Source organism: Opisthocomus hoazin, chromosome 6 (assembly GCF_030867145.1).
Source record: "Opisthocomus hoazin isolate bOpiHoa1 chromosome 6, bOpiHoa1.hap1, whole genome shotgun sequence".
Classification (NCBI taxonomy): domain Eukaryota; kingdom Metazoa; phylum Chordata; class Aves; order Opisthocomiformes; family Opisthocomidae; genus Opisthocomus; species Opisthocomus hoazin.
Genome location: NC_134419.1, coordinates 72,254,686 through 72,270,047, shown reverse-complemented (window position 1 = coordinate 72,270,047; position 15,362 = coordinate 72,254,686). Strand labels below are relative to the sequence as shown.

The 15,362-nt window shown below is 43.2% G+C and overlaps 1 protein-coding gene and 1 long non-coding RNA gene across 3 annotated transcripts in view; one reads left to right on the top strand and one right to left on the bottom strand.

The window, feature by feature from the left end:
- Positions 1-1,072: 1,072 nt before the first annotated feature.
- LOC142361671 (uncharacterized) lies at positions 1,073-5,410 on the bottom strand. Of its 2 annotated transcripts, none has more exons than XR_012764310.1 (3): positions 5,033-5,410; positions 4,392-4,537; positions 1,073-2,176 (listed from the first exon to the last, which is right to left on the bottom strand). It is a non-coding gene; the product is annotated as an uncharacterized LOC142361671 (long non-coding RNA). The 2 variants fall into 2 exon arrangements; XR_012764311.1 differs by having other exon boundaries at positions 1,073-2,017.
- GFRA1 (GDNF family receptor alpha 1) overlaps positions 5,324-15,362 on the top strand; it is a 154,223-nt gene continuing 144,184 nt past the window's right edge. Inside the window, exons 1-3 of the mRNA XM_009934620.2 lie at positions 5,324-5,912; positions 7,015-7,317; positions 8,609-8,692. Coding sequence (XP_009932922.2) covers positions 5,873-5,912; positions 7,015-7,317; positions 8,609-8,692 — 427 coding nt within the window. The 5' untranslated portion in view covers positions 5,324-5,872. The remainder of the gene's footprint in view (positions 5,913-7,014; positions 7,318-8,608; positions 8,693-15,362) is intronic.

Sequence of the window (15,362 nt, the reverse complement as noted above, 5' to 3'; positions counted from 1 at the left end):
GCACCAACATTCTCATCTTTTACACCGGTTTTCTTCGATGCTGTTCAAGAATCTGATTTCAACGTTCTGACCTGTTAACACTTTCCACAATTATGTTTTTAAAGCTGCCTGGACGTTATATACATTCAGCGATAGACAATTAGAACAAACAATTTCCTAGAGCTTCAGTTTTTCTGCAAAGACTATGAGGTTCACCAACGTAAATGTATTTTACACAGTGTAAGGCAGGGTTTCCTGCCCTGTGCTGCAGGATGGCATGGTTCCCACCAGACCAGTCGCTGGTGAGCACAGAAAGCCAACGAAACGAAGGGAAAGTTTCAGGTCAGCAGACGGAGCCGTGATCCCGGCTGACCCACGCGGGAGCCCTGCGTCCCGCGGCACGCTGAAGGCTGGCGCTGCCGCCAGACCGTTCAGGAGCTGAAATGACAAACGACGTCTCTCCAGCAGCTGAACCGCACCGCTCTGGCTCGCACAGCCATGTGAGCGGCTGCTGCTCAGTGCGCGGTGTTTCAGCGTTGCTCCCTCTGACCTCCTTCCCCACCCGCGGCCCTCCGAGCTCCTCCGCGGAGCCCCCCTCCCGTGGCCGCCCGAGCCGCCGCCGCCTGCCGCTAGAGGGCGGCATCGCCCCGCCTTTCCCCGGCGAGGCGGGCGCGGCGCGCGGCGGCCTGGCCCTCCGTGAAGCGCCGCGGAGCTGTCTGTGCGAGACGGGAAACTCCGCTCAGATCCTGAAGGGTAACGAACTAGTAAACTGTGTGTCTAAACTGCAGGCTCTCCGGATTGCGTTGTGCTGTGCTGGTGTTTATGTGTCTGTTCTACTGAAATCGTAATCGGGTCACGTATTAGACATGAATCCAGTGAGCAGTTACGCAGCTTCTTTTCCCCCCCCTTTTTTTTTTTCCCCTTCCAGGTGGTCTGATCCTACATAGACACGGCCTCTGGTGAGGACAGGAAAGCAAGAGTTTAGCAAAAACTTCCTGGCCAAGAACAGCTGGGGGAATTCACTACCAGGTCTGATTAAGGGGGGGGGGGGGGGGGGGGGGAGACTTTATTTTCTTATAGATTTGCCTCAATTAAATCACTCAGTAATTTGGATTGCACTTCCACATGTTTTTTATTTGCTTACTGTGTGAGTGCTCGTTGCTTACTTTGCTTTCGTTTTATGTTTTTCCTGATGCTTACTGCAGGCTGTAAACCCAAATAAATGACAGGTTCAGTAAAAACTCAATCTTGCTTTTGTGCTGCAAAAGCCCATTCAAGGCTCCATAAGCCCCTCAAAATTGATTTTTGGAGCACTGTTATTTAATCTGTCCTTTACAAAACTTTAATGCCTTGAGCAAATCCTTCTTGCCTTATTCCCACCACTAGATGCTTTGACTTCATGGTAAGCAGACAAATGTAAGACAAAAAATGCGGTTCAGATTGTTCCCCCAGTCCCTGGTAATTCTCTAACTTTTCTATTCTCACTTTCTCATTATTGAATAAAGCCTCCTGTGTAAACACTACTTTTTGTGCTCCCATGGCACACAGACTTTTTCCCATCAGTTGCTTGCTCTTCCCACCTGCTATGTCTGACTCATTAGTTCAGCTTCAGCTTTGCTTCACCTAGTCCTTCCCCAAAGAATTGTTTTTAAAGTTCATGACGCTGTTCTTATTCTCAGCATACTTTCTCTTCACATATCTACTGGGCCTGCAGATAATGCTGTGTAACTGTTGCTGGGCTCCAACTTCGATATTTTCTTGCAGAGTTCAGTCTTTAAAAGGAGATCTATGGCAGAGATGGCAAAGGGAATCTGCAGGCTAACTGTAGCCCAGTCAATGTATTCATTCAACAACCTTCTCGTCAGCTTACCACTACATTGTCATCTGAACTGCTGCCTGCTGTAGCAACCTAATGCAGTGCTCCAACAGCGCAGCTTTTGCGTGTGAGACTGGCTGCAAAACAACATCAACTGCATTTCAGTCCGTTCTTTTTGCACGTGACACCCTTCGGAGAGTTTGCTGTCAGGCATTAAATTACCTGCAAAGGAGGAGGCAGAAGGAAATCCAGTAAAAGTCAATACAGAAAAGATAGCGTTCTGACTTTGCACATCCCGTATGGCTGGCCTCAAATGCCACGTGGCCCTGGCCGCAGGTGCCGTTCGATGCTGTTGCTGTAGTCCGAGCATTTGGGTTCAGCCTGCGAGGTGACAAGAAGCTTAAAACTGCCCCTAATGGGTTCACTTGTCCCGACCTACTTTGAAAGCACAGTGTTTGAAGCACTGTTTTAGATAGAAGTTTTAGTATCTAATAACCCCTCTGTCCTCGTTACTTTGTCTTTTCTTCATTAAAATTTTCCGATGAATACCAGCTAATGAAAGAATACCAGCTACTGTAGGTAACTAGAAAGAACCAGGTAACTAAAATTATGTAAAGACTGAAGTACTAGCAGTTAATGCTGGCAGTAAGTCAGTTGAAGTAGCCAGTACTGTCTTCCACTTTCTTTGTATTGTAATGGCCTTTAAACAATAACTCAGTGGTGATTATGTTGTCGTCTGTCTGCTGATGAAATGTTTGTCCCTACTCGCTGTACCTTATATATGTTGTATTGTATTAATTGTTCTGGAACAATGGACAGAATAGAAAACCTGCTTAAATATCTTCAAAATGTTCACATTAAGTTCTTCAGTATGGTTTATTTTTTATGGTTTGAGTGGTTGTCAGACACAGATTGTAAGGTGGACCTTGGTTTGACTGAACTCAAGAGCAAAGCATCCGCTGACTTCATTTTACCCCAGAGGAGGCAAAAGGCAATTGGAAAAGAAGGAGCAAAGAGCAGAAGGGTTATGACTCCAGCCACAGAGTGGCTTATGGAGTTTTGTCTGGTATCTTTTTAAATTCTTAAAAATATGAAAATGATTTCTATCTACGATTTGCGGCACAGTGTACATAAGCAGTACTAATACAACACAGCACTTCAGGAAAGCTGCATCCCGCGTGTGTTAACGTGACACACAAGTGACTTCAACTACCCAGAACCACAGCAATCCTCTGTGAAGAGAGTAAAGTACTTGGGTGTCTTAGTGCTAGCAGGACGTGGAAATCAGTTTGGTAATAAAGGGAAAGGATGGCATCCAGAAATTAAAAAATACTGGAAATAAATTGACTACCTTTTTTTTTTTTTTCCCCCTCTCTTTCAGAGATGGAATGACTAATAAATGTTATTTCTGCTGTGGAACAGATGTCCTTGTGATTTGCAGGAAGCTTTCTCACACCTACAGTCCTGTTGAAGAGTGTGCAGCGGTTGGACATTCTGAGCAACCGTATGTAGCGTGGACTTCCTCCTTGGATTTTTTTTTTTTTTTTTCAGAACAAGGTTGCATTTTAAAACTTTTTTGGATTAAGACATTTTAACCTTTTTTCACTTTGGGTATTAGTTTTCCACAGATGAGTCAAAATGCTGGCAAGAGGAGCATTTAGTGACAACATTCAGAATTTCAGACACGTGCTTTCCAGCTGTCTAGTTGTTTCTAAACTGTCAGTAACATTTTATTCGACTTTTAACACTTAATACATGATTTCAGTTTCACTCTAATAGTGAACACCCCACAAAAGCTGTGTTTTGTAGCAGCGAAAGTAGCTATTAATGCAGAGATTTGCAATGTGTTGCTTTTGTATGCCAAATAATACTGTGTGTGTATATGTATGTGTGTGTGTATATGTATTCAGGACGTTAATGCATGAATGGTTTTGTAAATAGTGGCCTGGATTTCAGTCTTAATTTCACTTGCCTTGCTCTGCTGTGAACGTTGCAGCTATTCCTGACTTACACTTGTAAAGAACAGGCGAATAATGCTACCTGTGTATGACACATGCAGATAGCTTCTACACAAAGAGTACCATGTGCCATCGCGGTGTCGTGCAGAAGTAATCACCTCTCTGCATCACCCAGCTCAATTTGTACTGAAGCATTTGGGAGGCCAACTTGTTTCATTAAGTACCAGCTACTTCAACAGCTGAAGCTGGCTTGTATCATCAGTGTCATCACCAACTTAGCACCTTCTAATTATCTTGAAATGCTCTAGAAATCTGCCTTTGTTTCTCTCCAATTATGTCCTTGTACATGCAGCAGATAATAGATTTTGTGACGTGTGACAGTATGTGCCCCATCTTATTGAATGACCCAAGCACAGACAGTTATGACTTTGACATCACTATTGTGACTTCATGGAGAGAATCAGTACTTTGGACAGTTTTGCCTTTTTTTCGGTAGAAATATAAATATGTGTGTTAAGAAGAAGTGACAGGAAAGGAAAACAAAACCAAACAAATGCTTCCACTCGGGTTCTGTGCGCATCGTTTTCTCTGTATACCCTGGCATATGCTCAGCTTTTAAACAAGTGTTTCTGAAGTACCTTACAACCGTTTAGCTCCATCTGCCATGCAGTTTTCGCTATAAAAGTGGCCAGCCTCATCATCTTCCATCTCACCAGGCGAGGCGAACTCCTTTAGGCGAAATTTATTGCGAGGAGCAGCAAATTCCTGAAGTGGGCCAAACAGCCTGGTAACAAAATTGCCAAGTCAAGTCTGTCCTGATGTTTGTTGTTTTTTAAAGGCAACATTCGGACGCAGCTAAAACACACAAACACTTGAGTCGAGTTTTCGGCAGACGGAAGCCAGGCGCTGTGGAAAGCGACGCTGTTTCGGGCCGATCGCAGCGCGGCCGGTTGCGGGGCAGCGCTGCGTGGCAGCGACCGTGGGAACGCCGCTCGGCAGCCCTCCGCCCGCGCCATCCGTCACGGCGGCGGGACGTACGCGCGCTCCCGTTACCCGCCGGCCGAGGGGAAGCCGCCGCGCTCCGCCCGGGCCCGCCCGCACCGCGCCGAGCCCCGCACTGCGCCCCGCACCGCGCCCCGCCGGGGATGCGCCGCCGCGGGTCCCGCCTCCCCCGGCCGGCGGGGGGCTGCTTGCGCGGGGCGGTGCTCCGCAGGCCCAACCGACGGCTGGGAGGGGGGGACGGGGGGAAGGCAGGCTCTGCGGGGAGCCCCGCGCTCACCCCGGCGGTCGCCCCCGCCGTCTCTCCCGCAGCTCGGTCCATTGGCGGCGCCTCCCGCTCCCGCCGCTCCCGGGGTGTTCCTGCGGCCGGGCTCCGCGCCTCCCGCTGAGCTTCTCTCGCCCCCTTCCGCAATTTTCCCGGCCAAACTTTCCAGCTGCTGCCGATAGCGCGGCACCTGCCCCCGCCGCGCCCCGACCCGCAGGCGAGCGCACCGCGAAAGCTGCGCTGCCCCCCGCGCACCGCCTCCCCGCCCCGGCGCCAACGGATAAATAAAGTTACGGACGGGGGAGAGGCGAATTCCCCCGGGGGGCTCGGGCAGCCGGGGGCTGTGAGGGGCTGCGGGGCTGTCCGCGGCTCGCCCCGGCTGCGGGGCTAGGGGCGGGCGGGCTTCGCGAATCTCGTCCCCCGCCCCCCCCCCCCTTGCGCTCTCGGGTCCCTCCCTGGGAACGGGCGCTGCCCACCCAAGGAGGCGACCGGCTCCTGCCCCGCTCCCGCTTGCTGACTCGCACACGCACGCACACACACACGCACACATATACCCGTGCGGGCGCTTCTCGCTTCCTCACTGAAGTCAGTGCTGGTGTGTTCAGGTTGCTCAGACCTGAAATCTACGGGAAAAAGCCCAGCGTTCGCGTCGCTGCTCCCGCCGCTGGTGGTGGCGGCGGTGAAGAGGAGATAGGGGTCTTTTTTTTTCCTCCTTTTTTTTTTTTTTCCCCCCTTTGAATTCAATGGATCTGAACTTGGAGCCTTCGGACCTCGGCGGTTTTGGAATATCTACATGCTGATCCTCTTTGTCGTGGCACGTCAGCTCGTCGGGGGAAACCATCCGAAGACATCAAGATGTTTCTCGCTATCTTGTACTTCGCTTTGCCCTTAGTGGGTAAGTTGCTGGCGTCTGATTTCTGGCTGTACATCGCCTCATAAAGCAAAGCGTGGGGTTTATGGGATCGGATGCCTGACGGTTGTCAGTCTATTGTTTAGGCAGAACAGTGAAGTTTCCAGTAGTTTTTATGGTTCTGCCTCACATCAGTTAACCCAGCCTACATTTAAAGCTCTGGGAAATTACAGACTTAGATACTTGCCTGCGTAGCCTCTTGTTAAATTGGGTTCTGACAAGTTACGGGGAAACTTTTTGTTTTAATAAGATAAGGTTGCTTGGGGAAGGGGGGGGGGTGTGTGACAAGAGCCAGCTGAAGGATTACATCTTCACCTGAACCTGGCAGCCTGCCTGCGTGCCTGCCTGGCTGCGAGTGGTTTGCAGCCCAAAGTGGTTTCCTTTCCACAGGAGATGTCTGCGTTTCCATCTGTGTGTGTCTGAGGGAGCGTGACGGGGGGCACGATGGAGAGGAGAGAGTTAATGTAATTTGCTTTGTTCTCCTGCAAAAGCATCATACGTGGAGAGAAATGGAGGGGGGGTGGAAGTCATAAATTCTGCCTTTATACATGTAGAATAAGCAAAAATGCGTACAGCCTTTAAAAAGTGACTGACGCAGAAAGAGGCTAATATCAATCAGTGAGGATACTTATCTCTCCGAGCGGGCTGTTCGTGGATGTAATTGAAATCACAGCGAAGCTCTTGTGGAAAGTGGGGCCGAATATTTAACCCCTCAGTGAAACACTCAAACGGAAAGGTTACTTGTTTCACCAAAGTGGATCTAAGGAATAACGAATGCTTGTTTTGTCAGGCACATTAACCCCTGTGGGTTTTCTTTCCTTTTCGTGCTTTTACATAAATCACCCAGCAGGGTTAAAACGTCCTGTTTCCTTGGACTCCCACAAAAGTGGATCTAAGACCAGGAAAACCCCGAGTGCTTTTTCCGAAGGTGTAGCATGAAGCCCTGAGGTTTGCTGCCCCTGGGGCTGGCTGCAGTGTGCAGCGTGAGGAGGTGCCTTTGTGCTTCCCAGATGCCTGCTTTGGAGACCTGGTAGAAGCAGCCTCGTCCCTCAACAAGAGTTTGTCGGTTTGTGTCTCCTCTCTCTAGATGTACTTCTGTCTGCAGAAGTGAGCGGGCTGCCTGGAGGGGACCGCCTGGACTGCGTGAAAGCCAGCGATCAGTGTCTCAAGGAGCAGAGCTGTAGTACTAAATACAGGACACTGAGGCAGTGCGTAGCCGGCAAAGAGAGCAACTTCAGCCGGGCGACGGGCCTGGAGGCGAAGGACGAATGCAGAAGCGCCATGGAAGCTCTCAAGCAGAAATCCCTGTACAACTGCCGCTGTAAGAGGGGCATGAAGAAGGAGAAAAACTGCCTGCGCATTTACTGGAGCATGTACCAGAGCTTACAGGGTACGTTGGGAAACAAAGAAACGTTACACTCCCCTCACGCGGTGCGTGATTTTGCAGCCCCTCGCATCCGCGGCTAGCTACCGCCACTGAGGCTAAACCCAGAGCCTGACCCCATAATTCACATTGTGCTCTTCAGCTGCAAACTGAGGACCTTTCATCCGACTCAAGAACAGCTGCTGCTCCGTCTCCTGTTGTTGGGAAATCCACAATGAGGGTTTCCTCCAGGGGACCCAGCTGACCTTTCGAAACCCGAGTCAAAAGATAAAGAGCACTAGCAAGTGCAAAAGCTACAAAAACAATCATTTGGAGATATTTTCCTAATAATATTTAAACTCCTTAGTTACGACTCACCTACCGAGATCATGGGACGCTGGAACTAGTTTCTTAGCTCTTTGCTGAAAGTTAAATGTAATATGAAGAGGAGCATTGTTTTAAGGAAAAGTTTATTCTTTCCTTTCCTGTGTTTACTAGCAGTATTCCCTGGCCATGCTGAGGCAGAAAAAAAGAAGTTTGTGCTTCCTTGAGCTTGTAGAAGTGCCAGTTAGAAGGGTTATGACAGTGATTGACTCGGGACTTCTGTTCTTGATGATCTTGGCAAATTTCCCATAGTTTACCAAGAACAGTCAGGCCCTTATATGAGATACATCATTTTCAGCCGAGCTTTGCTCTGCCCCTGGACTTGAAGATGCAGTCTTTCGCTTCAGTGTGGTCCCCATTTAAGTCATTTCTGTAGCTGCTTCTGCAAAAAGGGAAGTCATCCCTTTCTGTTCATTTATCCAGGTATCATCTGGAATGTTTTAATGAGTCAATACATATTTTTGTTCCAACTTTCATAATAAATTACACTACTCTGGGACATTTTCTGCATCATAAAAAGTTGCCCTTCCAACAACATCTTGTCGGGAGTGTTTTATTCCAAAGATGCTAGAAGTTACCTGGGCTGCTCCTCTGAAAAAGAGCTCTGCTGGTAGAGTGAGTGAAGAGGAACATCCCTGCTGCAGCCTCTCTCCTGCTGGCATGAGATGGGACAGTCCCTGTGATGTCACAGGCTGTCTCTGCAAATTATGACCTGCTCCATGGTGGAAGGAGAGAAAAGAACTGGTGACAGGGGTAAACAACTGGCTTCTTTCAGTTGTTTTGATAGATTTTCTTTGAGGAGTAATAGCCATATAAACAGATTAAAGGGGAGTACTTTTTGCTGTTACAGAGTAACTTCACTTCAAAGTAAACCACAAAATCTTATCCTGAAATTCTCATAAAAGAAAAAAATTTCAATATTTTTTGTCTTTAGGAAATGACTTGCTTGAAGATTCCCCTTATGAGCCAGTCAACAGCAGACTATCAGACATATTCAGGCTAGCACCAATTGTATCAGGTAAGCAGACTTAAAATTCTTTAACTGAAGCATGATTACAATCTGCTGCTTTGTAGTTGAATTATGGAACTTTCAAGCAATGCTCTCTTAAATAAAAAGAAATGTTAATGTCTTTCTGGGTTTAGGAAGTTCACAATATAGTTGTACAAAAGAAAATACTAATTGGTTTTGACATAATAACCAAAACTGAAAAAGTGCTTGGCAGGATGGCAATTTGTATTCTTTGTGAGTCATTCTTGACAATAAATGCTAAATTTTCCTGTAGGTGGCAATCTGATTCCCTGCGTTCCTAATTTACAAATCATTTCCTTTTTGGGAATACGGTCAGTGCAAGTTACCTCCCATTGACATGAAAGAAGATCAAAAGATAAATCTTTAAAACATTTGCATAAGGGAATGCTTTATAGTTTCATACATTTTTGTTTAAAAAAGAAATTGCAGAATTAAGTCTTGTCTTCTTTTCTGGAATTGCTGCCTGTCTAAAGAGCCTGTTCACAACTTCCTGCTTTTTCTAGTTTTTCTCTGAACATTTTCTGTTGCAGTACGGCTGTCTTTCAGAATTTTTTTGTAGCGATTTGAATATATCACTTGGTAATTAAACAGTGCTGTTTGGTTTTTTTATTAGCCTAAATTATATTCATTTTGGATCATATACATTGAAACAATGATTTGGGGGAATTCACAGGGGTTAGAGGTTGGAATTAATTTTCTGTTTTGGAGTTTCAGAAAGTCTTGTGAGGATGCAGTCTGTACTCAGGACCTTTATTTGTGTGTAGTTACATTAAAAAATTGACTGTGCACAGTATAATGTGTTAGTCTGACAGTGTTGAAGCTGTAGTTAACTGACGTGCTATGGATAAGCATTAGTAGATGGCTCTTTAAAAGAAAGAAGACAAGACCAGAGAGAGTGGCTTGACCAATTTTCAGAAGTACTTACGCTTTTTAGGACCCAAAGTCTCATTAAAAGCCAGGGGGATTTAAGTTGTTAAGTATTTAATGGTACAGATTTTCAAAGGCATATAGACACATAAAATGTAGATAACTGCCCATTGGGATCTTCAGAAAGGACTAAGTGATTGAAATAGGTGTTAGATGCCCAGAAGGTTTTAAAAATTTTAAGTGCTTAATGCATCTTTAGGTATCTTAATGCCTTTGAAAATCAGCCCTTTAGTCACTTTTCAAATTGTGACTTCAGATCCAAATCACATACACCTTTTGAAAGCACTATCCTAGTTTGGCGAGCAAGTCTGTTGGAGAAATACTAGAGAACAAAGATTAACTTCCGAAGAATATTTATTTATTTTATTTTTTAGTGCTTAAAACCCACAACTTAACACAAAACCTAGACAAAATCAATGCAGAGGAGTCCCAGGCTGTTTTCTTGAAGTTTATGGTCAGCCTGGTGGGGGCCAAATTCTAACCTACCTCAGCAGTTTTATGATCTCCATAGAAGTAACCTATGTGCACTCTGCTTTTGTTACTGTGTAGGTTCCTTATTTGCTTGCAAAGCAATTATCTTAAAAATGCAATAATTTTTTTCCCTACCTATTCTGTGCAACAATGAAATAAGACATAGTTGCCAACAAATGACATCCACCCTACCACAGTCACTTAAGGTGCTGGTGGACTGGTTAGACCTCATTCTGTGGTAATAGTGCACCCCAAATTTCTCTTCGCTTTGCCAGGAGCTTCAGGTTTACAAGGACTGGAGGCCTGGATTCACAGGGAGCGACAAGCAAAAGTCATAATACGGTGGAAAAACACCACTATTTGGAAGTATTGTTGTCTGAAGGAAAAAGATTAGCAAAAGCATTTTTCTTATTGTCATGGTTACTACTGCATTTTACATTCTTTAAAGCTGCCTAGTCGTACAGATTTTTTGCAGGTGTCTGCAAATACCCCAAACAGCAGAAGTTGGTAACATTTTTATATCTTGATCAAAACAAAACCAAACCTGTACAGGCACTGTTGGTAGGGCTTTCATAACTGGTGTTCTGCTAATGTCTTAACTGTGTTTATAGATGTTGCTGCAGTATTCAGTCTCATTAAAGTTACTTGGGGGTAATTAAAAGCAGTGATTAACCCTTTCATCTCACTAAGGCCATTCTCTGGTGCTGTATGACTTGGTATATATCAAGTATAATGCTTTTTCCATCTTTTTTTTTTTTATTTTTGAGACAGCATAGAAAATCCCAAGTTGTCTTTCATGGTACATAAAAGAGGAAAAACAGTGGCTAAAGATGACTGTTTTGTGTGTTACATAAGTCCTTTGTAGCATACGTAAGTTTAAGAAATGGAGGACAGCTTTTAAAAGCAGTTAAAGTTGATCTACTTCTATACTGAAAGATGCTCATAATTACATCCTTTATGGAAACAGGATGACACTTTCTCATTAATCGTTCAGGCATCAATATGTTGATTTAAACAAAAAAAAAAATGTCAGGAATATATTGCTAAACCTGTTACTAAGTTTGTAGTTTCTCTCCAGTTCCTGTTCTGTTAATGGGGCAAGTGAGGCAGTCATGCTACTGAAGTGAATCTTTGTTTTGTGGTTTAAGTGGTCTATGTTATACTGGGACCGGCGGTGCAGTTAATCTAGAACTAGAAGGACAAGCTAAGTGTTCTGTGTAACATTTACAACAGTGTCCAACAACAAAGAAAAGAAAAATCTAAACCCACAAAATTATTTACCACAGTACTAGCTGTTACGCCCAGGATATCATATATTTAGATGCTAACAAGCAAGAGTTTTGCATTTGAATCGCTACTAAATTTGCAAGGGAAGTGTAATTTATAAAAAAATGATTGATGGCTAAAATAGGAATGTGAGTTTAGTGTTTGATTTATTTCTGATGTATCCTGAGCATTCAAGAGTCTGATCTTCCTTCCTTTCCGTCTACACTTCAAGTTCGTATTTCAGCTCCTTCTATGAAGTTAGTCCTCTGACACCTCGTGTGGCCAAATCCAGGGCCATGAGTCTTGCCAGTTGAAGGACAGGGCTGTCTTTTGTTTTGGGCGTGTCTAGGTCTGAATTTTCTTTAGAACTACTATATCTGATGTGGTGCTTCTGCCTCAAGGGTGTGAATTTCTTGCTGGTAGGCAGTTCTTCAAAAATTGAAGACTTGTGTCTGTGTTTTAGAGAGTAACAGATTTGGGTTAGTTATTGTGATGTAAAGATTTTGCTTAAACAGACATTTTTGCTTAAACTTTAACAACTTCTGAGAGGTGAAAACATTTTAAGTCCATTAACTTCTGTCACAACTACAGTAAATGCAGTATTTGTTGACTGGATTTCAGAGGTGAGTTTCACACCAAATTAAGGACAGATGCTAGAATTGGTCACATGTTAAAGCTATCTACAGCTTTTACTACCTGTGGAACTGTTTTCCTCTTGAATTTGTATTCTACTTAACATTGAACCTCACAACTGGAAGATATTTTGGTATCAACTGATACAGTATAGGGGTCATCTCTGTGGCATGTTGTAAAAAAATATCCTGCATAAAAACTGCAGCTTCATGTACCTGTAGAAATAGTTACAAAATAAATGTTTCTGAAATGTCTCATTCACTTCAACACAAAATGGAGAGCTACTAAAGTTGAAAAAAATGCCTTAAGCCATATCTGTGAAGTGGTGTAAGTAGAATACTTAATATCAAAAAGAATTGACTATTTAGATCAGCATATTTAGGATGACATACTGATCTCCTCCAATGGATTCATTTTGAAGTTAATCACGGGCTTATTATCCCATTGTTCAGATTTGTGTATATTTTCTTCTTTCTTTACATCTATTATGTTCAGAAATAATATTAAAGAACAGGCTACGTAAATTGGAATATTTCTGAAAACATGTAGGTTTTACTGGTAATCTGTGGAGAATTGGTCGGTTACATGCTGCTAGTTATGGCTTGTTTCTAGTTACTAAAAAGCAACACAGGTAGAAATGAATTATTCTGCCAATATTTCTTTTTAGTCCCGTAAACTATCTTTGTAAACTGCCTTTTGTAACATTAGCAAATGAGAGAAAGAAACTGGCCCGTATGATTATACATCAAATGGAGTGTTTCCTGATTCTGCCGTTCTCATGAGAGGCAGTTTACTCTTGAAAAACTCTGGGAATCTTCTGTTGCAGAAGGTATCTGGAAGCTTATATTTAGAAAAGAGTATATTTTATACTTATGGTAAATTTATGAATTAAAAACAAGAGTTCAGTAGACACCGCAGGACACAGGGCTTCTCACTGGAGTGTATCATTCCACATTATTACATGGGTAGCACAGACATGAAGTTAGCAGGTTTGATTTGCATACTGAATAAGTTATAAGTACAAATACAAACAATTATGGTCAGTAAGGTGGTCTTTTATTGTATTTAAAAAGTTAAGACTATAAAAAGTTAGCAGCGCTGGAATTCTCAGAAGGGTGTGTGTGCTAGTGGCATTTAAATTAGGCAATCTCATCTACTCTTCTGTAGGATTTCATGCAGATGGGTCTGGGTGTCCCTCTAGGATCTCTAAGTTGTTCACAAGGAGAGAGGGTCATTTAGGAGTTTTCCCTTCTTCCTCTGAGTTTTTCAAAGTCTTTTTAGGCATCCTGTATCATTGGCGTTCACAGATCAGAAAGTCGATGCTTGGAAAGAATGAAGTCCGGTCTGTGAAACACTTCCTTGAAGATGTGACAGACTTTTATAACGGGAGACTTCCCTCTCTCCAGCATAAAACCTGCTCTGAGTATTGATGACAGCTATCTGGCCCCTCCCCATTATTTTGTCCTTCCCAGGGATGGGGTAGAGACATCCCAGAGAATGGACTGCAAGAGTTTCCCTCGGAAAAATTGCTGGCGACAAAGGTGGGGGAGGGAGGTTGGGATTTTTCACTGTGAAGATCCAGAGAAACAGAGCTTCCTTGTCTGTGTGCTTAAGGTCCTTTAAGATTCCTCATACCTTCTCTTTCTGCTACTTCTGTGAAGAGGGGCTGTAAAACTAGAAGACACTGTGTCATAGTGAACTGATTTTACCCAAACTTTCCTAACCCCAAAATTCTTTTAATCAAGATTTAAATGTTTCCCCATTCATTTTTGCAAGCTTGAACTAATGTAAGAGCAATGTTCTGGATAGCAGGTCCCTGACACTTTAATTATCATTGGCTTCTTTTTTTCCTACTTGGTAAATTACTTGTCTTTTGTAGAATCCATATATAACATTTTAAAAATTGTTTATCAAAAAGGTAAGTTAGAGTCTCTGTCCTAGCCAACAGATCCACTGCTTTTTCCTTTTGGGGTTTGTGGCATGTGAATTAGTCGTTTCTCCCATGAATTAATACTGTATGACATTCCCAATTCCTGCTGCCTGAGGCCTCTAATCCTGGTTCTGTTCCTAAATCTGTGCATACTTCAAATGCTACATATTTTTCTAATTTAACACTCTCTTTTTCTGACATTTCTGTAAGAATATTTGAGATGCCACATTTCTACAAAGGCAATTTAATTTACAAAATATTGAAAATGTTGATTGCTCTACACTACTTACAATGCTCTTATTAGCTCTTACCTCCTGTATCATTGCAGTTTATTTAAAAAAAAAAAAGAGATGCTGCGTGTAAGTTGCCTTGCACATTCACCCAATTTCATAAACAATAAAGCAGATCTTATTAAGTTAATAGGAGTCTTGCAATCTGATTCTGTTTCCACTGAAGTAAGCATAACACATCAAAATCTTTTTATTTGATTATAATGTATTCTGTTTCCTGTTGTAATTTTTTGGCTTAGTTCTGTTTTTCTGATGTGAGGTTGAGCCTTTTGATAACAGAAAAGTAAAAACATACTGTTAATTTAGCCTACACTAGATTGTCACAGGCACAACTGTATTTCCCTTTGTAAGGTAATACATTAAAGTAGTAGTCCTTGGAGCAATTTATAATACTATTTTTACAGTTATAAATTAAAACTAACTCTTCTTTCTCCAGTGAGAATTTGTGGCCCTTTGCCTGTTGCAAGAAAAAACCCCAAACAACACAGTCATCTATTTTAGCTGTGTTTAACAAAATGAAAATAGTCTGACAAAAATAAATCTAATATGAGCACATACACTGTTTGTGTTCTTTGACATTTCTGTCTGCAGATCTTCTTTGCAGAGACAACTAGGCTGGCTTCCAGTCAGATAACAAGTTATCAGGAGTGCATAGATACTAGTTACTGATTTCCACTTCTGCATTTTCATAATCAGATTGGACTTCACACAAAAGAAAATCACTTTGGTGACTGTTGGCTTGCAGGAGCTCTTTGAATTTCCTGTTTTCTACATTTCTTGAAGCTAGATCTGATTATGAGAGGGGAATTAAGTACCTTGCTGAAGTAACTGATTGACTAGCTTACAAAGGCAGTGCCTACAGACTTTAACTTCAGCAGGAACATGAACAGGCCTTGAAACCCCAAACAGGAGTACGTAAACATCCTCAGCTGAGTCCATATTTGTTTCCTTGGTGAGATTATTGGAACTTTTTTGCTAATTTCTTTGAAGATCTGTAAACAGAACAAAAGGTCTTTGTCCCTCAAGTATTTACAATGCTCAGCTTCAAGCACATGTAGTTTCTGCTTGTCCTGGTTATGTAGGCAAGCTTTGTCAACTTGTTTGGACATGAGAAACAAGATGAAATCCATTCCATGGAAGG